Source organism: Medicago truncatula, chromosome 6, assembly GCF_003473485.1.
Source record: "Medicago truncatula cultivar Jemalong A17 chromosome 6, MtrunA17r5.0-ANR, whole genome shotgun sequence".
NCBI lineage: Eukaryota > Viridiplantae > Streptophyta > Magnoliopsida > Fabales > Fabaceae > Medicago > Medicago truncatula.
This window is the reverse complement of record NC_053047.1, coordinates 19,291,742-19,313,865: the sequence shown is the minus strand read 5'-3', so window position 1 is coordinate 19,313,865 and position 22,124 is coordinate 19,291,742. Positions and strand designations below refer to the sequence as shown.

The 22,124-nt window shown below is 33.4% G+C and overlaps 3 protein-coding genes across 3 annotated transcripts; 2 read left to right on the top strand and 1 right to left on the bottom strand.

Annotated features, from left to right (window-relative positions):
* Nucleotides 1-953: 953 nt before the first annotated feature.
* On the top strand, nucleotides 954-1,883 carry LOC120575845 (heavy metal-associated isoprenylated plant protein 39). Its single transcript, XM_039835000.1, has 3 exons — nucleotides 954-1,102; nucleotides 1,193-1,268; nucleotides 1,518-1,883. The coding sequence occupies exons 1-3, from the start codon at nucleotides 1,097-1,099 to the stop codon at nucleotides 1,808-1,810; spliced, it is 375 nt and encodes a 124-aa protein (XP_039690934.1). The 5' UTR covers nucleotides 954-1,096; the 3' UTR covers nucleotides 1,811-1,883.
* A 9,783-nt stretch (nucleotides 1,884-11,666) lies between these two features.
* LOC25496475 (heavy metal-associated isoprenylated plant protein 39) lies at nucleotides 11,667-12,709 on the top strand. Its single transcript, XM_013596803.3, has 3 exons — nucleotides 11,667-11,801; nucleotides 11,892-11,967; nucleotides 12,216-12,709. The coding sequence occupies exons 1-3, from the start codon at nucleotides 11,796-11,798 to the stop codon at nucleotides 12,506-12,508; spliced, it is 375 nt and encodes a 124-aa protein (XP_013452257.1). The 5' UTR covers nucleotides 11,667-11,795; the 3' UTR covers nucleotides 12,509-12,709.
* A 6,391-nt stretch (nucleotides 12,710-19,100) lies between these two features.
* LOC25496474 (heavy metal-associated isoprenylated plant protein 39) lies at nucleotides 19,101-20,616 on the bottom strand. Its single transcript, XM_013596801.3, has 3 exons — nucleotides 20,549-20,616; nucleotides 20,319-20,394; nucleotides 19,101-19,505 (listed from the first exon to the last, which is right to left on the bottom strand). Exons 1-3 carry the CDS (start codon nucleotides 20,552-20,554, stop codon nucleotides 19,255-19,257), a joined length of 333 nt encoding a protein of 110 aa, XP_013452255.1. The 5' UTR covers nucleotides 20,555-20,616; the 3' UTR covers nucleotides 19,101-19,254.
* Nucleotides 20,617-22,124: the final 1,508 nt, after the last annotated feature.

Genomic DNA, 22,124 nt, shown 5'->3' with positions numbered 1-22,124 from the left:
ATTAAAAGTAAAATGGTCTACATATCTGTTTACATACATTCTGTATAACTCTTTTTCATATGCGTCGGTAGTTTGAGTGTTGTAGAATTTCTATAAATGATGTGCGAGCCATTTTCCGACTAGGAAACTCTTATTTATACATAAGGAAAATAATTGGAAAGAGACTAATCACATGATCAGAACTTCCTCCATCTTGGACAACCATTTGTCCCCACATTTCCACTAAGGAAACTACCTTTGAGCTTGAAATCGAATCTTTCCCGCTGTGATTGCTTGTCTTCGACACAATTATGCTTTCAATCTTGCTATGACGAACTATTGACCATGCACGCTAGGCTTGTTATCTAGTCGAGATCCTCAATTTAAAATGAGAAAGCCTTCGATTCCTGCAAAGTTAATTTTTGACGCCTCTAAATCACTTTTCTCATTCTCTTGTATTTAACATTTCTTTTGTGATTTCATCTTGTTTCTGCAACGTTGTTTTGTTACTCGTATTTGTGCGCCGTTGTTTGTCTTTGCCGTCTTGTTAAGATGTTTGTTTGATTTAGATTGTTAGATCAGTTTCGATCCCGTGCAAATCCAACCGATGACTTTGACATTATCAACGTTATAAATCTAGAGACATAGATATTCCATAAATATAAATATAGTCAAATTTGTAGGCTTTTATACTTTGTTAATATATGTTATTGACATGATTGTTGTGGGTATTTTCACAAATTTATCATTTTTGTTTTTATCCAATTTGTATTATATAAATATATTTTATCAATTTGAATGAATAATATCATTTATTTAAAAATAAATAAATTAATTGTCTCACTTTCTTGGAAGGAATTGTGTGAGGCCATAATGAAGATACAAAGAACCACACCCTCCACCATACTATTACCGCGTTTAATTATTAAAGTGGACCACACTACTTTTCTTGACTTCAGTTGACTAGTTAGTATCTATATATTGCATTGTACAAACCTCTCATCTTCACTTCACAATTAATTTTAACCAACAATTCTATAGCTCCAATACCTTAGCTCTTCTTTAAAATTTTAACCAACAATTCTGATTTATTGGTTATCAAAAAGCTTTATTGAAAATGATGGTAAGAACTAGATCCTTGTCCATTCTCTCTCTCACTATTAATTTTTTCTTTGCATTGAATCTAAAGATATTTTGTTCTGTTTTGTTACAGAAACTAGTATTGAAGGTGGATATACATGATGACAGAACCAAGCAAAAAGCTATGAAGACAGTCTCTGGCCTTTCAGGTAATGTCAATGTACATGTCTAGTTTCAATATTGAGAAAATAAATATTAAATAGATAATTTATTTGATATGTACATATAACGTAAATATATTTTACTCATGCATTATTTGCCTTCACTTTATTTAATCTAGAGGGAAAATTTTGTGGACATGAAAGACAAGAAATTAACCTTAAATTTTTTTCATAATATAACATTGGATTACCTTTAATTTTTTTCTTCCTAAAATCGTATTGCTATATTATTTGCAGGGGTAGAATCAGTTTCTGTGGACATGAAAGACAAGAAATTAACCTTAACTGGAGACACAGATCCAGTACATGTAGTAAGCAAACTTAGGAAGTGGTGTCATGCTGAAATAGTTTCTGTTGGACCTGCAAAAGATGAAAAGAAGAAAGAAGAACCTAAGCCTGATGTGAAGAAGGACCAAATTCAATTACTTGAAGCCTATCCTCATTATTATTACATGCAACAACCACAATATATTCAATATTCTTCTGTTTCAAGAGTGGAACAAGATCCTGTTGGATGTGTCATATGCTGAATTTTTTAATACTATGAAAAGATTTGTATTTTCATATTATTTATTGGATTTTTAGCTCATGATTTTTGTATTATTTTTTGAGGGTTTTTTTTACAATAAGAAATGAAATATATTAACATTGACAAGGAAGTTCCCTTAGTACAAGTTGTACCGACGAGACCCATAGTAATTACAAGTTGTCACCGATGTTACATTAAGTGATTAGCCAATATCCAAGCACATGAACACGTTCGACCGCCACCGCTGAAAGCCATAAACAAAATTAGCCCCATTAGGTTCAAGCACCAAAAAGAATAATACTTTACTTTATCTAATAACTTAGATATGGAATTTTCTATATTTTTAAATAATCTATTGGTGCGTCCATTCCATATAATCCAAACTGATATATTCAACTGACTTATACTAATCAGGTTAGAGGTTAGGCCTTTCACCAACATCACATTGTCAAGTTCAGGTAGATCATGATTGACCCATGGGAGAGATTTCTTTTTGCTTTTCATAATCTGATGTTCCTCTGAAAGTTGCATCATTGATTTACTAATGGTGGAATCATATGTTTCTCTAGCAACAACAAATTTTATAGTTTAAACCTTTTTGTTCCTTTTATCCTTTCCATAGTCCTTCAAGGCATAGGCAAAATTCTTGTGTTGATGTTTCTTGTTTTGAGCTTTATGATCAAATCCTATACCATTTGGTTTTCCTCTGATTTGAACTTCTAAAATTTCTTCTAGAGCATTTGTTCATGTGGTTATCATTTTAACCTGTTTCTTTAAATGTTCTAGTTGAGAGTTTATTTGAGTTACCTCATCATTGATCTCAGATATTTTTGCCAGATGATTGTCCCTTTCAGTTTGCAGTTGACTGATGATCTTCTTCTGTTTTTCAACCACCTTGCATATATTTATACTTTTGGTATACGGATCTTTGTAAGAGATTACTAGTTCTTCATAAGATAATTCTTCATCACCTGACTCATCATCAGACATGTATACACCAGTTAAAGCAGTGACATTCTTAGCATATTCATTTTCAACCTCTCCTTCTTAGTTGTCTTCATCAGACCAGGAGACAGCCAAACTTTTCTTTTGTTTCTTAAGGTAGGTCGTACACTCAGTTCTAATGTGACCATATCCTTCACATTTATGACATTGAACATCCTTGGATTGATTGTTATTCTTATCAGTCTTGCTGTTGATATTGATTTCAAAATTTTGAAGAGATCATATCAACTCATCAACCATCAGACATGAAATGTTCTGAGCTTCTTCTATAGCAGTTACCTTCATATCAAATCTCTCAGGTAGAGATCTGAGTATTTTCATCAGACATTTTCTCTCCAAGAGAATCAAAAGTTTTTGCAATGTAAAGAATGTTTAAGTGTTAATCATGTATGCTCTCATCCTCCATCATTCTCAGATTCTCTAATTTTGTAGTATGAAGTTGAAGTCTTGCACTTTTTACCTTAGTAGTACCTTAATGTGCAGTTTTGAGAATTTCCCAAGCATCTTTAGCTATATTACATTGCTTGGTCAATCTGAACATGTTCTTATCTAGCCCATTGAATAATGCATTCAATGCTTTGGAATTTCCAAGAGCTAGTTCATCCTCAGCAGTGGTCCATTCTTCTTTTGGTTTCAAGACAGCTGTCTTGTTCCCATCTTTTTCAAGTGTCACAGGATGTTCCCAACCTTTCAGAACTGCTTTCCAAGTTCCGCAATCAATAGATTTGAGAAAAGCACTCATACGTGATTTCCAATAGTCATAGTTAGACCCATCCAACATAGGTGGTCTGTTAGCAAATCCTCCTTCCTTGTCCATTTTGCTAGAAAGAAACTTCCCTGGAGCTCACCCTAAAACAAGCAGGGTGCATACTCTGATGCCAATTGAAATTTCTAGCGTACTTGTTTTCAGATGTTTTATGCAATGTTTCAACGTCAAACACACAATAGGAAGATGTTCCGTGTAATGTTACAAAATCACGCAAACAAACAAATAAAATTCAAGAAAATAAATGACAAGAAAGTAAAGGACACAGTGAGTTTGTTGACCCAGTTCGGTGACAAACACACCTACTCTAGGGGCTGCAACTAGTGTATCAAGAACTACTAGATCTGAGATCTCATCTCGCTATCCTACAATCAGACACAACCCCTGTGATTATAATATTTAAACACACAAATTGTGAAGTTACCTTCAAACAAACAACTACAACCTTGCTTAAAAGTTTTGGTGTAGCACAACGAGTTACAACTCAACAAACAATCCTTAACTTGTATCAAGAAGATACAAGAAAGGCTCGCAATAAACAAACAGTACTAAACTTGCACCAACATGATACAAGAGTAGACACACAAATACTCAAAACCCTAAAACCAGACTTTTAGAAATGACGGCTTGCATAATCAATTAGGTCTTGAAGTCTTCCTTTTATACTGAAGCAATATGGGATAACAAACCTTATTGGGCTTCAGAACAAATTGGAGATCGTTCAGATGAACTACAAAACACGAATCAGAACAAATAAGGAAAGTCATAAGAAAAAGGAACATCTTTCGGAACTTCCAAAAATATCCAATTATTCCCTAAAATATTGTTGCTCCTTTGGAAATAAAAGCACAACTGATTTTGTACAGATATGTGTGTTGCTTGTAGATCTGTCAAAACGGGCCGGCCCATTCAATAAAACTTAGGGCTTGGGCTAAAAAATTCCAGCCCGAATTTTTTCAGGGCTTTTTAGCCTGGCCCGCTCGGGCTAAGGGCAGCCCGCAAAAAAAATATAAGTTGGTTCAGTTTTGGTGTAGAGTGAATGAAGGATCAAGTGCAGACCAAGGAATAAGCTTCCAACCAACTTTAAGTAATGTCTATATTTTTCATTCTGAGTTGAAACTATTCCGTGTATTCGATCAAGTGTAGAAATTGAAAGACTTAATGGGTTTTTTAAGCATCTGCAGTAATATCTAGCGAAGTGATTAGTTTTTCACATCTTAATTTCTCTCCCTGCGATTACTTTTAATACGGGTGTATTTGTTATATCATTAGAAGCTTTCCAATATAACAGATAGTAAATTGTCTATATGTTATAACAATTCTTATAAACTTAATACAAATTTGTTTAAATTGTCTATATTTGTTTAACAAATTAAAGCCAAAGAATGCATTTATTAGCATGATTAGGTATTATTGGTGCTACTACTAATTTTTCACACTCTGTAGGCTACTAGAACACAGCCTGCACAAAGCTTACACTGATACCTCTAATCTTCAGTAATACCTCTTGTCTTCGTTTAGTTTCTTTACTCACCCGAACATATTGTTATTATAATTATATAAATATTTGATTTCTATATGCTATTATTTTGTTCACTGATTCTGTTTTTTTGTTAGCTTGTACAAGTTATGTTGAGATCATTAAAGGATTTTTTTTTTAAAAAAAAAGGAACACGCGGGCTGGCCCGTTAGCCCGGGAGCCCGTATAGGACCGGACTCAGGCTCTATTATTCCAGCCCGTATTTAAATAGGGCTTTTTAGCCCGGCCCTAAAAAGCCCGCAACCCGCTCAGCCCGGCCCAAAATGGGCCGGGTAGCCCGTTTTGACAGCTCTAGTTGCTTGGTTAGCAAGATATGGAAAAGTGGTTTCCTTAAAAAGATAAAGTGCGCGTACAAGTAGGCATGAAACCAGGCACACTGAACCGTGTCACGATGTTGGAACATTGTATCCAACAACATAAACATGGATATTTATTTTAGCAATAATGCAACCAATACAAATACCCAACATTAAGTTTTGATGATAACAAGGTATTAAAATGTAAATTGGATATGCTAATATTTGTTCAAGTGTGCAGAACCATGGAAAAAAAATTATAAGCCAAGCATTGGTTCTCATAGAACAAAGAGAGCAAACGTATCTACAAATGAAGCTTATGTTCCAAGACAGATTCTAAAGACTTAGGGTGCGTTTGATTTGCTAAAAAATGAAGGTCAGGACAGAACAACTCTAGCTGTCCAGTGTTTGATTTGTAAAACTGTTTCAGGTACAGGACAAACTGGAGGCAAGGGACAAGATAAAAACTCATATTTTTGTCCCTCATCAAACCACAGCACAACTTTTTGTCCCACGTACAAATTGTCTAAAATACCAAAATAGCATTTTGTCCCTCAAAAATCGTATAAAACAAAAAATTACTCAATGCCATAAAAAATTTGTCCTGTGTTGTTCTGCCTTGTGTTGTACTGTTCTATGTTGTACTGTTCTGTCCAGTACTTGCTGTTTTGCAAACCAAACGCACTCGAGAGTCTAAAGAGCCTTAAAAGCATAAGTTCATCAGAGTCTAAAGGAATTAGAAGGCATTGGATGCTTATCCACTGAAGAGCGCAGGGAAAGGACATAGTACAATTGTGCAACTACTACTCCACTCCTCATGTCGGCAGTAGTACAAGATAACAACTGTGTCTACTCTGGTTATTCTCTATTCAAGGAATGAATTTGAAATTGTTCCCTCCTAGGACAATAACCCAATCAAGAAACAGATCATTGGCGATGATCAAGCTTCAACAACGACTCTTTTGATGTGCTGGAAATTAAGCAACAAATTATTAGTGAGAACTTGAAGATTGTAAGAGACTCACAATAATTTTACAAGTGCTAAAACTCCGCAGAAATGGTTTTCACATCAAGTTCACTTAGAATTTCTTAACAACTTTCATATCTTAGAAATTCTAGAGACTCAAAAAAATTTCCGTGTAATTCTGTTTGATTAGAAGTCTCTTGTTTTTGTGCTTGAGCGTATGAAGTCTCTTGCGTGTGTGGTTGAGCATATGAAACCTCTTGCTTTTGTGCTTGAGTAGTTTGAAGTCTCTTGCTTTTGTGCATGAGCAATTGTAATCAGATATTGATTTTAGTGAACGCTCCTTGGAAGGGCAAGGGTGACAAGAATACTTCTGGATTGTGGAAGGAACTTGTATAATTGCTTTGTGTCTTTCTCCTCTCTCTCTCTCTTTACATTATCCGCTAAATAAGATTTTGAACTCTGTTCCAGCCTCTGAAATATATCAATCCACCCCCCCCCCCCCCCCCCCCCCGTCTTGTGTTTTTCTCACCTTCAGACCTTGCCTAAAAAAGAACCAAAATCATCGGAAGAGCACAAACGTTACCCCAACTCTTGACACCCAGAAGCAAGGTATCATCGGCAAACCAAAGATGAGATACAACTAAGGGGTGGGTCGAACTAACAATATTGCCAGTGTAAATATTTGTCGCGACCATAGCTTTCATAATTATATTCAGCCCCTGTGAAATTCTAGCACACTTGTTTTAATATGTTTCAACGTTTACAATGTTCCAACATCACAAAATAAACAGAAATAAAAAACAAGAAAATATGGAAACAAAGCAGATCGGTTCAGCTAATCTGCAAAACAAGAATCATAAACAAATATCGAAAGTCCTAAAATGTCGGAACATCTTTAGGATCGAACAAAAAAATAACAAACATTTCCTAAAATATAAATATTACTTTAGAAATATTCCACAACTAATTCTGTATATGTAAGTTAAGATTGTAACCTAAGAGGGGGGGGGGGGGGGGGGGGGGGGGGGGGGGGGTGGTGAATTAGGTTTCTAGGAATATTAGTTAATTTTTGAAAGTTTAGCGTTCTTGATCATTTTTCCAGAAAGTTAATATGAAGGTATGAAAGGAAAAATACAAGAGTAAGGGAAGAAGAAAAGACACAAGAGAATTATAGTGGTTCCCCTCTAAACCTTAGGGTCAGTCCACTCCCTTCACACCCCACGAAGGAATTCACTATGTTAGAATCTTTGTTACAAGCAATCTTACCCTAAGACCCCCTAACAATCTTTCTAACATAAACACAAGAAAGAAATCCTCTCTCTTGATTACAACACAAACACCAAACACTTTTGAATAGCACCCCCACTATCTTAAACAATAATTCTCACCAACAATGACAAAAAACTTTATAACAAAGTAATTGAAAAATAACAAATGTATGGCTGTATATCTTTATCAATATCACTCTAGCAAATGGACTTGGTGCTCAGAAAACTTTTGAATAAATGTTAAAGTGTATGCAAAGTTTTCCAAACAATTTGAATGAAAGTTTAAAAACGAGTGATATTGAAAATGTCAATTGAGATAATGAAAGTTGTTGTATTTTTTCGCTTTGATTCTCAATTGAATTTATAGAGGTTAAAAAGATTATTATGAAGCAATGCTACTTACAAAGAGTATAACCAAGAAGTCTAGGCACTAATCTTTAATCATAATCATCATCTTGTGCATCCATAGGTGTTCTTCTTTTGTGATATGAGTTTGTTATCATCAAAACCAAACCAAGTCTAAGAAGGAAATCTTCTTCACAATATCCCCCTTTTGATGATGACAAACCATATCCTTTTGACAATGTTTCCTCAATGAAAATCCCCCTATCTTATATGTCTCCCCCTTTGTTTTGCAATTGGATACCTGAAGCAATTTAAGCAGAAAACACAAACATACACTTTCTCCCCCTTTTGACATCATCAAAAAGAAGAAAAAGGGTAAATTACAAAGGGTCGTAATATAAGGGAAATAATAAATTTTATGTAGAAAAACTTATCTTCTTCACAATGAATATTGTGTCTTTCACCATGATTGTGAATAAATAAGAATGCAACTTGCAAGTGATCGTCTCTTCATCAAATCACAACCATTAAATAATCGCAAATAAATTGAACCATATCATGTGGTCTTGTATCCTGAAGAACCCAATCTAAATATGACAATTTTAGCACTTGGTCTTCAAGTACCTACAAAATAATTTATAGTACTTTCTATGTACCCATTGTGATTTGGGTCCTTGTGGGTTAATACCTTTCTTTACCCAAATAAATTCACCATAAGGAACACCAAAGTTTCTTATGTAACAAGTATTTGGAGTATGCCCTTTTATGTTGCAATAAAAACATGTTAAATTAAGAACATGATGTGAACCAAAATTATTACCTTTGAAGAATGTTCAAGTGATAGTCTTGAATGCTCTCATCATTCAACATTTTCTGATTCTCAAATTTAGTAGTAAGAAGTTGAATTTTATCACTTTTTACCTTGGTAGTACCTTCATGTGCAATTTTGAGAATCTCGCAAGCATCCTTAGCCAAAGTACATTGTCTGATCAAGCTGAACATGTTCTTGTCTACACCATTGAACAATGCATTCAATGATTTGGAATTTCCAAGAACTAGTTCATCTTCAGCAGCATTCCATTCTTCATCAGGTTTCAAAACATTTGTCCTGTTGTCATCAGCATCAAGTGTCACAGGATGTTCCCAACCTTTCAGAACTGCTTTCCATGTTTGCTATCAATTGACTTATGAAAAGCACTCATACGTGATTTCCAATAGTCATAGTTTGATCCATCCAATAAAGGTGGTCTATTCAGAAATCCTCCTTCCTTGTCCATCAGGCTAGAAATAAACTTCCCTGTAGCTCACCCTAAAACAGGCAGGGTGCCTGCTCTGATGCCAATTGAAATTCTAGCGCACTTGTTTTAATATGTTATGTAAGATGTTTCAACGTTTACAATGTACCGTTCAATGTTGCAACATCACGAAATAAATAGAAATAAAAAACAAGAAAGTAGATGAACACAGTGAGTTTGTTGACCTAGTTCGGTGACAAACACACCTACTCTGGGGGTTACCAATCCAGGAAGGAAATCCACTAGTGTAGTCCTTATTCTATAGCTCTCAGCAAACTCCTCGTTTACACTAAAGTACTAGGACCTACCTGTATAGACTTCAACCTAGGAACTCCTAGATCTGAGATCCCATCTCACTATCCTATGGTCAGTCACAACCCCTGTGACCTATCAGACCTAAACACAAACTCAAAGATGAAGTTACCTTCAAACAAACAACTCGCACCTTGTTTTACAACTTTGGTGTAGTACACAAGAGTATCAAACTCAACACACAGTCCTAAACATGTATCACAGACGATACAAGAAAGGCTCACAATAAAGGTTCTAAACTTGCATCAACATGATACAAGAGTAGAGCACATGTAGACTCAAAACCCCAAAAATCTAAACTTTATAGAATGACGGCTTGAATGAATCATTAGTTCTTGAAATCTCCCTTATATGCTGAAGCAGCTTGGGCTACAAAACAAGAATCAGAAACAAATATGGAAAGTCCTAAAATGTCGGAACATCATTAGGATCGTCCAAAACAATAACAAATATTTTCTAAAATATAAATATTACTTTAGAAATATTCCACAACTGAGTATGTAAAGATATGTGCGTTGTTTGGTCAATAAGATAAGGAAATATTGTTTCCTTAAACAATAAAGGGCGCACGTACAAATAGGCATGAACCCAGGCAGTCTGAACCGTGCTACGATGTTAAAACATCATATCCGACATCTTACAGAGATGCCTAAACACATGTTGGAACATTGGTTCCAACAACACAAACAAGGATATTTGTTTTAGCAACAATGCAGCCAATAGAAATACACAACACCCTCCGCTGCCAATAAAAAGAGAAAAGGAGATAGGAGATCCCCTTGACACAAGCACCTCTCTAACAGGAAATCGTTTTTAGGACTACCATTGACTAACACATTATTTACCTGTGTTTTTGGCAAATTACGGGCTAGTTCTGATTATTACAAGCGATACCGAACTAGAAATCTCAGGACATGTTTTGCAAAGGTTTTGATCGAAAATGGTTTGAAAAAGGCCATGAAATGCACTCAGGTTACTTAGAGAGCAGGACATGTTTTAGAGTCAAAAAGGGCGCTGTCTCTCGACAGATTTGAGATTGCAAGTAAAAGCAAAGTAAATATGGAGGTAAACTTAAAGGAAATGTAAACTGCATTGCATTAAAAGTAAAATGGTCTACATATCTGTTTACATACATTCTGTATAACTCTTTTTCATATGCGTCGGTAGTTTGAGTGTTGTAGAATTTCTATAAATGATGTGCGAGCCATTTTCCGACTAGGAAACTCTTATTTATACATAAGGAAAATAATTGGAAAGAGACTAATCACATGATCAGAACTTCCTCCATCTTGGACAACCACTTGTCCCCACATTTCCACTAAGGAAACTACCTTTGAGCTTGAAATCGAATCTTTCCCGCTGTGATTGCTTGTCTTCGACACAATTATGCTTTCAATCTTGCTATGACGAACTATTGACCATGCACGCTAGGCTTGTTATCTAGTCGAGATCCTCAATTTAAAATGAGAACGCCTTCGATTCCTGCAAAGTTAATTTTTGACGCCTCTAAATCACTTTTCTCATTCTCTTGTATTTAACTTTTCTTTTGTGATTTCCTCTTGTTTCTGCAACGTTGTTTTGTTACTCGTATTTGTGCGCCGTTGTTTGTCTTTGCCGTCTTGTTAAGATGTTTGTTTGATTTAGATTGTTAGATCAGTTTCGATCCCGTGCAAATCCAACCGATGACTTTGACATGATCAACGTTATAAATCTAGAGACATAGATATTCCATAAATATAAATATAGTCAAATTTGTAGGCTTTTATACTTTGTGAATATATGTTATTGACATGATTGTTGTGGGTATTTTCACAAATTTATCATTTTTGTTTTTATCCAATTTGTATTATATAAATATATTTTATCAATTTGAATTAATAATATCATTTATTTAAAAATAAATAAATTAATTGTCTCACTTTCTTGGAAGGAATTGTGTGGGGCCATAATGAAGATACAAAGAACCACACCCTCCACCATACTATTACCGCGTTTAATTATTAAAGTGGACCACACTACTTTTCTTGACTTCAGTTGACTAGTTAGTATCTATATATTGCATTGTACAAACCTCTCATCTTCACTTCACAATTAATTTTAACCAACAATTCTATAGCTCCAATACCTTAGCTCTTCTTTTAAATTTTAACCAACAATTCTGATTTATTGGTTATCAAAAAGCTTTATTGAAAATGATGGTAAGAACTAGATCCTTGTCCATTCTCTCTCTCACTATTAATTTTTTCTTTGCGTTGAATCTAAAGATATTTTGTTCTGTTTTGTTACAGAAACTAGTATTGAAGGTGGATATACATGATGACAGAACCAAGCAAAAAGCTATGAAGACAGTCTCTGGCCTTTCAGGTAATGTCAATGTACATGTCTAGTTTCAATATTGAGAAAATAAATATTAAATAGATAATTTATTTGATATGTACATATAACGTAAATATATTTTACTCATGCATTATTTGCCTTCACTTTATTTAATCTAGAGGGAAAATTTTGTGGACATGAAAGACAAGAAATTAACCTTAAATTTTTTTCATAATATAACATTGGATTACCTTTAATTTTTTCTTCCTAAAATCGTATTGCTATATTATTTGCAGGGGTAGAATCAGTTTCTGTGGACATGAAAGACAAGAAATTAACCTTAACTGGAGACACAGATCCAGTACATGTACTAAGCAAACTTAGGAAGTGGTGTCATGCTGAAATAGTTTCTGTTGGACCTGCAAAAGATGAAAAGAAGAAAGAAGAACCTAAGCCTGATGTGAAGAAGGACCAAATTCAATTACTTGAAGCCTATCCTCATTATTATTACATGCAACAACCACAATATATTCAATATTCTTCTGTTTCAAGAGTGGAACAAGATCCTATTGGATGTGTCATATGCTGAATTTTTTAATACTATGAAAAGATATGTATTTTCATATTATTTATTGGATTTTTAGCTCATGATTTTTGTATTATTTTTTGAGTGGTTTTTTTTACAATGGGAGTCAATGTATAGTGTTCAATTGTGCAAACAGAGGGTAGTTATCTTTATCTACAAATTCCATTGAAAGTATAAGAAATACAAACAATTGCAAGTTCATAATTTTTAACAAGAGTAAATGATTATATGAACTGGTCTACACAAAAAAATAGAAAATCAAGAGACAAAAGACAAAAATTTAGTCTTTTAAAAATAAAATAAAAAAAAGGAAATAACTAGTTCTACTAGTGCCCAAATGTTCTTTGAACTTGTTCACAAATGAAAACTAGTCCCTCATAGCAATGATTGTGACAAAGTTTGTGAATGAAGTTACCGGTTTGAATGATTAAGTGTGTCAAAGTATTTTAAATAGGGAATTCTTAGGAACTAACTCCAAAGTGTTTGTTAGCCTACTTTTTCAAATATATCCCACCTTAACCTCAGTCACGTTATAACCTTGAAAATGTCTGTTTAGATTTGCTTCAATCTCATATGTGTATATTCTTGACTAGCCCCACTGACATTAGGAGGTACATATGTGTATATTAGAATTGTATGTGGTTGAAAGTAAGAGTATGTTCTCTAAAAATGTTCCGCTTGCATGGAAGAGGTAAGCTAGTTAAGTCTGATGATGGGTGGAATAAAAATCTGAGCAAAATTTTTGGATAGGTATGTTTCATTCTTTAAATTCTTGTAAATTCTAACTTCTTATTATTGTCTTATTTGAGAACAGGGCATCAAATGACATTTTTGGTTATGTTTTTAGTATCTTTGTATTTGATGATAAATAATAAAAGAGTTAGAGAATTTGTCAATGGTTTGAGGAACATTTTGTATTATTTTCACTCGAGTCATTGTCATTTACTTTTATCTTAAATCATGCAACTCCATACGTGCTTTGAGTGTTTTGTAGTGAGAAATCATGTAATTCAACAAATCAGGACATCACGTGAAGGATAAAGTATAAGAAATTGAAGGACAATGGTTCTTAGAAGGTTTTTGTAGACAATACAAAGTGAAGAAAATTCATTTCAAGTTCCTAGGAGTTTCCAGTCGAAAGAACGATTGAAAACAGGGTGAAAACGCAAGAAATTGCACAAGAGGGGCTGCCTCGGACGCCCATGCGCCTGAAGCAGCAATGGCTAGTGCCCCAGACTCCCCCCGCATCCAATCCCATGTGCGTAGGCACGTAGCTACGGCAAGAATGGGTAGTTTTCTTGTTTTTCAAACTGGATCGGTACAAAAAGCTCGGTTTCCCACATTATTATTCATTCTTAAACATTGACGGTTCAATGCAAGGGTCAAACATCAGAGCTTCAAGGCATGATTTCTTCCTTCTCTGGTTCTCTATATGGTATGTTTTTCTATTGTTTTGTAATCATATTTGTTGCCATGTGCAACTAAAACTCTTTGATTAGAGTTCCAAGATGAACACCTTCTTATTTGTTGGATTCAATTAATAAAGTTTTAATTATGTTTTGCTTTTCTTGTGTCCGATTTAATTTGTACTTGTTTGTTTTGAATGATTTTTCAATTGAGAATCTGCATCGGTAATCTTGAAAATTGTTCCATGAAAGATTAGTAGGATTGACAACCTGGAGTTCTTTCTTCGTTCTTTACAATACTAATTGCATATTCCTTCATTAATGTTAATGAAATTTTAAGTATGAAACCTAGGGTTAACTTGTAGCACATGTTGTCGTATGATTCAATGGAGTTTAGAAACTAGTTTCTTAAATCAAAAGTAGACACATCACATAACCGTTGTTTCACCGAATTATATTGGCTTTTCATTGTTCTTTCATTTCAATCTTTGAATTATATTGACTTTTCATATGTTCTATCGTTTCAATCTTTTGCAAACAAGGTTAGGATTCATGAACTAAATCTTGCGCTTTACCTGAATCATTACATATGAATTTTTCTCAAGTGTCTTTAATTCATTAGCAACCATTTGGGTATTAGGGTTAGACATATCATGTAGTGTAATTCCTTTAGATGACAATTTAGGAGTCACACGAGATGTTGCCGTCAAAGGACATGTTCATGGCTTTCATAATTGAGTTATGGAGGTTATGGAGTAATCCGACATCTGTCGGAATATTCTTTCTAGAGTAAACCATTGTTTATGTAATCCTCAGGTCTTAATTCATAGGTACTTTGAATTAATCCAACAAAGAAGGAATATGGGATTCAAGGATTCCCTAATCATCGTTACACATCTGAATCACACAAACCTAATCTTGCATTGGGCAGAGCAATTAAACCCTTCAATTCAATTCATCTCTTTTTAATTTCACTCTTTTGAATAAGTTTTACTAATTGATAAGTTGAAAGACAATCCATATGAAAAACGATAAACTTACTACTTAATTACTTGTTACTATTTGATGCACATGTCAATTTCGTCCATCATTAATCTAATCATCTTGTCACTAATTCCCAAGTCCTAAAGGCCCAAAACATAGTCAATTTTGTGCACACTTGTTCATAAACACATCTAAGTAATTATAAATGTGCGTGTAAGGGGTGTTACGATATGTTAGCCGCAACTATTACTAATACTCCCTCCGTTTAATAATGAAGGACTCATTTGATCATTTCACACACGTTAGTTTCCATCTATCTCATATTTATAAAGAAGGTAATTGTCGTGTATATAAATTATCTTTCTATTGTCTAAACATTTATGGTTTAAGATGTAACGCCCTATTTCTATTAAAGCAATAAAACACGCGAATAATACAAATATTCAAGAAATACATGCTACGTCTGCAACAAATATCAAACAACATGCATTTATAAAAATTCTCAACAGTCGCAGCGGATATAAATCATACATCACCAAGGTATACATGTCATAAGATCAACATACATCCATAAATAAAATCTCAAAAACCCGACAAATGGTAAAAATCTCCATGACATAAATAAATCCAGAATATCATAAGACTAACACCTAATCAGAGCCTAATCTAAGATTCTAACTGGTAAACAGAGGAAGCTCCCTCTATCCTCGAGAAACTCACCGAATAAGCAAAACTACTCCTGCACTCCGTCTACCCATTTATACAAACAGGTAGGCGGTCAAAACCACTGGAGGTAAGCTTCACATCAATCATAATCAACATAAACAATTATGAAAAGGTAAGCATTTCGAATCAATTTCATTATAGATAATTCCACTTCAATTATGTGCATATAAATTCATTCACATAGTCACAACATCCGACAAGTTATACCAATGCACAAATCCACAAAGTCACATATACATTTATGACACGATTCACCAATCACTCAAATGCATGCAATGTTCTAGACTCTTCTAAATGCATGTGATACCGTCACCAACAACGTCTAGGGCGTTACCCATGATGCAACAAAAACAATAATGTAAGATTTCACACCCGTCTTACTTTACAACGAAGTAAAGGTTCAACACCATGATACAACACATATATGACTATGATGCATGGACATACAAGCAAAGACTCGACAATGCAACATCACCTCATATATAATCAACAACAACAATGTAAGAGATCACCTCCAACTACATTGAACAACTTCAACATCAATTGCATTATCAAGTATTTACATCCACACAATCATCACCACCACATTACCACTATTACATGATCATTATCACAATTATCAATCAAAATCATAACAATCCATACAAGTTCTCACAATTCAAGTAAAGAAGAAAATACAACACATTATGATAAATATCATGTTCAACACCTAGCTATCATTAACATATCTTCATATAATCATATCAAACTATCCAAAAAAGATTTGCCAAGTATTTGGTCTTAAAGATTATTTTCGACAAAGTTCGTCTCTCATTTTACAACTTTAAAATAATTGAGACAAATGAACCAAAACCAAGTAAATAAACTCTAGGGCCTCGACTATGTATACACTTAGATCACATATGAGTGTGGTTGAATATACATGTCAGTTTCACTGGCCGACTACGACAAAATCATAAAAACCACAAAGTTATGACAAGTTCGTACCATTTTCAAGACATAGGTTAAATACTCTTAAACCTCTTAATTAAATTCCTAATACTTCTCGTTTTGAAGTTTGGAAACAAACCATAAGTTTTGGGTTGACTTAGAAATAGTTATCCGGAATTTTCATAAAATTTCACCAAGACCTCCTTGGAGTGTTTTCATCATAACCCAAAATCTAAAAATCATTTTCAAGTCATACCAAAGCCATTGGAAATCTAACACAATTATCTAAAACTTTCTTGTTTACACCAAAGGCAATTTCAAAACAAAAATGTGTGAAAAAGATGCAAGAACGCGAAACATGGGATGTTGTCATTGTGCAGCTCGCCCCGACAAGCAACTCACTCGCCGTGGCGAGTTAGACATCTGTTGTACTCTCCGTGGCCACCAAATTACTCGCCATGGTGAGCTATGACAGGTAGCTCTCGGGAAAAACCCATTTTTCACTCCAAAATCCAAATTTTTACTCCCCAATGCCCAAATTTGATCACAAGGTTTGTCTAAACGTTTATAAACATGAAAAGACACTCAAAACCATATAAAAGTTGAACCAAAACATCATTTCAACAAAAATCACCATTTGATCCATTTTTCATGAAAACCTTCAAGAACAACACAAATTTATAACAAGCTCAAAGATTATGGTTACCCATGGCATCAATCAACAATAACAACATCTCATAACAACAACAACAACCAATCATGAATTCATCAATAAGTCATCAACAACAACATAATTTTTCATCAATTTTAAACGAAAACACAAAGTATACATATATACACATCTTGAGCATGTAATTTCATCATCAACAACTCAATCAACATCAAATTCACATACCCAAACATTACATCAAAGTATAAGCATAAATTTCATCAATTAAAATCATAATAATCACTTTACAAAAATAAGCACGTATGCATAGAATTAGAGAAGAAGCTACAACTAAGAGATTATGATTGAAATCTAACCCCCTACCTCAATAAACAATAATCCTAACAAAAACTTCAATTAAGCTCCTAGAATCTCTATCACCTCTTGGTTCATCAAGCTTTCCCTCTTATAACCATTTTTCTCCTTCTCTTGAACTTTCTCTCTCTACCTCTCTCAAAATGTTATATGAAATGAACCAATGATACTAGGTGACCTAATTTCCTCAAAAACTAAGGTTTAAATAATGTCCACACTAATGGACTTAACCCTTAAAAGTCCAATGAGCTTAAAATTTGTTGGGTATTTGTATTGGATGCATTGTTGCTAAAACAAATATCCTTGATCTGTAAGTTGGAATCAAAGTTCCAACATTTGTTTAGGCGTCTCTGGAAGATGTTGGATGCGATGCTTCAACATCCTAGCACGGTTCAGTGTGCCTGAGTTCTTGCTTGTTTGTACGTGCACCCTTTATTGTTTAAGGAAACAATATTTTCTTAACTTATTGATCAAGCAATGCGCATATCTTCTAAGAATCAGCTGTGGAATATTTCGAAAGTGTATTTTATATTTTAGGAAATATTTATTATTGTTCGGAACGATCCTATAAATGTTCCGACATTTTAGGACTTTCCAGATTTGTTTCTGCTTCTTGTTTTGCAGATTAAGCTGAACCGATCTGAATTTTACTGAAGCCCAACGAGTTATTTAGCCAAGCTGCTTCAGTATATAAGGAAGACTTCAAGACCTAATTCTTTATTCAAGCTGTCATTCTGAAAGTTAGATTTTTGGGGTTTGAGTCTTTATGTATTATGCTCTTGTATCGTTTGTGATGCAAGTTTAGAATCTATTGTGTGTTCTTCTTGTATCGTTTGTGATACTTGTTAGGACTGTGTGTGAGTGAGTATTGATTACTCTTTCTACTACACCAAAGTTGTGAAACACGGTGCTAATTGTTTGTGTTGGAAGGTAACTTCTATCTTTGTTTTGGTTTAGGTCTGATAGGTCACAGCGGCTGTGACTGACCATTAGGATAGTGAGATGAGATCTCAGATCTAGGAGTTCCTAGGTTGAAGTCTATACGGGTAGGTCCTAGGTCATATAGTGTAAACGAGGAGTTTGCTGAGAGCTATTGAATAAGGACTACACTAGTGGATTTCCTTCCTGGCTTGATAGCCTCCAGAGTAGGTGTGTTTGTCACCGATCTGGGTCAACAAACTCATTGCGTTCTTTACTTTCCTGTCTTTTATTTTCTTGTTTTTAATTCTATTTATCGTGTGATGTTGAAACATTAATCGTAACATCGCAAATATTAAAACATCATACAAAACGTATTAAAACAAGTGTGCTAGAATTTCAAAACTCTTATAAACTAACTCCCAAAGTTTCTATCCACTTACGGTTAAAAGTTATCGAATAATTACCGGTTCAAAACTAATTACCACTACTGAATAGTAACTTAGTAAAATAATGGTTCTCACTTGCAATACTAAAAATAATCCTCACATACATCATTAATTGAATGAATCTAAAAAATAAAATTTGTTTATATTTAAAAATGGAGGGAGTACATATGTTACCATTGAAATCAACATAATTATTTTTTAATACACGTGAAAAACTCAAATAAAACACCTAATATGAGACAGAAGGAATACTAAAGTATAAAAAGTTTATCAGAAATACTATCTTGTAGGATTATTTTCTTCTTATCCACATCAAACATAGTAGTAATCTCGAATATAAGGTTGTGGTGTCATTTGATAATAGACTGGATAGGATTCAAATGACGGAAGTGGAATGGGTACATTTGCATCCGTGGTCTCTTTCTTCTCCTCATTTAGAGCTCCAATTGAAACTACTTCTGTTTGACACAACTTTCGTAGTTTAGAGACTACTTTTATAGGATCAACATCCCCTGTTAACGTCAATTTCTTCTCATTAGTGTCTATTGATACTGATTCAACCCCTGCAATATTGACAAAGAAAAACAATGAATCCTTAATGTAATATGGTTTGTATCTTTTTTACACAAAGGTTAAATTAATTTGCATTCACAAATGACCCAATTCAAATCCTATTTGAAATAATTCTTAAATGTTCATTAGCGGCATCGTTATTAATACTAATTTATCTTTTTTCGATTTTTATTTTAAATTGGTTGCATTAAAAATAGATTATAAAATTAAAGTAGTTAAACTCCTTTTATGTCTTAAAAAAAATGTCTTGTAATTTTTTTGTAAACATTCTTGTCTGTGTGTCTAGCTTTTGTCAAAAAAAAAAAGATTTTTTTTTGTCTAGCTAATAAGTGTAGATGATAAAAGATTACGAGAACATTTGCTATGTTAAATCGCGTGATAAAAAAATTAGGTTTCATAACTAGGTTTCTCTCTTACTCTACATTTTTTGTGTGAATTTTGTCACTAACACTTAAAAAAATATAGGCAAAATTACACTTTTAGTCCCTTAACTTAATTTCAGATAACAGTTTGGTCCTTTATCTTTTTTTCATTTCAATTTGGTCCTTTTTGTCCATTTTCATATGAATTTTTAAGCTTAAAATTCATGATTTTATTTTCTTATGGTCTTTCAATCTTCAAATCTATGATCCTCGTCTATGTTTGCATATGAATATTAGATTTGAAGCTTGAAAATGTATATAAAAATGGACAAAAAGGACCAAATTGAAATGAAAAAAAGATAAAAGACCAAACTGTTACCTGAAATTAATTTAAGGGACTAAAACTATTACTTGTAATTTGCTATGAAATTTAATATATACCTGAAAGGCTGGACACTGTCTTCATAACCTTTTGCTTGGTTCTATCATTATAAAAGTCAACCTTCAACACTACTTTCTGTTAAAAAATAAATCAAAGAACTATTAAATAAAATTCCACAATTATTTCTATTATGAAATATGAAAGGATATAACAACTAAAAAGAGACAACAATGAAAACATTATTCATGGAGAAAAGTGAAAAAATGGATTTTATGATTCTAATTTTGACCTTCATTATTGCTTAAGCTTGTTGAAGTCTTGAGGAGCAATGGATTAGTGACACTGATGAATTAAAGATGAGAGAATTGTAAGCTATTATATAAGGGTAGATACGAGGATATGAAAGACATAGTCAAGTCAACAGGTCAATTGAAATAATATTGTTTTTTCAAATAAATTATTACTTTAGAAGCCTATTATTTTAATAACCGTGTGAACATTAACCGTGTGAACATTAATGCTTGAATCATTTGCAACCATTGAAGGATTTTAATCCTACTTTAAGCTAGTATAGTACTATAAAATTAGGTGTTGGTTAATAGTCGTTTAGTTCTTGTTTGGTAAGGTAGGATAATAATATACAATTAATTGGTTAGATAGTAAATAGAAAAATATAAAGAAAAAGTTTAGTTGGGAGCTTTTAAGTCAAATCGGTCCATTGTGTCTTCTATTGTTTCTCGTGTACTTTGTTTGAATGGTCAAATGTATGTTTGTTAAATGTATGTTTGTTGTTAACTTATTATCTAAAGTTTGTGAAATTGTTTATTCAATAAATTTGACTAATCTAAGAGGTATCCTTCCATGACAAAATACTAAATCAATAATGTTTAGACACATACATACAAAGATTTCTATCAAAATATTCAATTTTTTTTTTTTATTAATTTTCTCCTTATTATTAAAAAAATAATTTTTTATGTATTTGATCAAACACTTTTTCTTTCGTTCTGTGACCATATTAAAATTTCCCTAGTGTTTGTTCGAAAGAGACAAACTCTATACAAACTCTAGTTTTGTTGTTGTCATTCTAAACCCTTGTTTCAGCCCCCTCTATCTCAAGGTTTACTCTGATTCAAAGTCTATATTTATAGTAAAAGTATAACTCATAAATTTGGAACGAATACCACACGAAGATACTTTTTTTTTTCTTCTCTTTCAGTGAAATAATATTTGCATCAAAAATATAATATTCCCTTTCAAAATATATTTGCATCAAATAGTTCTTCATAAGGTACAAAAATATATTTATTGTCCATAAATATATTTTCAGCATAAAATATTTGAAACAAATCTTTTATATTTTTAGCAACACAATATTCTCCATCATCAAATTTTGAGTCATATTTCAACAATATCAAGAAAGGATTTATAACTATGAACAACGCATGTATCTATCAAAAACACAATCCCCTTCAACTAAAGAAGGGATTGCAAGAATAAAATCTCATATGCATCTACAATAAGATCTATCATGTATACCAGGTTATGTACTCGATCAGATATCTTGTATGGTTTAAGCTAAACAAGTCGGTACCATTCTGATCCCGGCGATGCTCCTTGGGTTGCTGTAAAAAATATCCCTACGTACTCGAGAGAAGGACTAAAAATTCATTTTTCGTATATGGAGATTGGGAAGATCTTGTTGTAATACGTTACAACGATGCTAGCTTTCAGACAGATAAAGATGACTTTAGATTGCAATATGTTAAATGTTTTGCTTAAAGAACTTGGCATAATCCATATTATTGTGGATCCCATTGATCTCTATGCTAATAACAATGGGGCCATCGTAGTTAAGGAGCCTA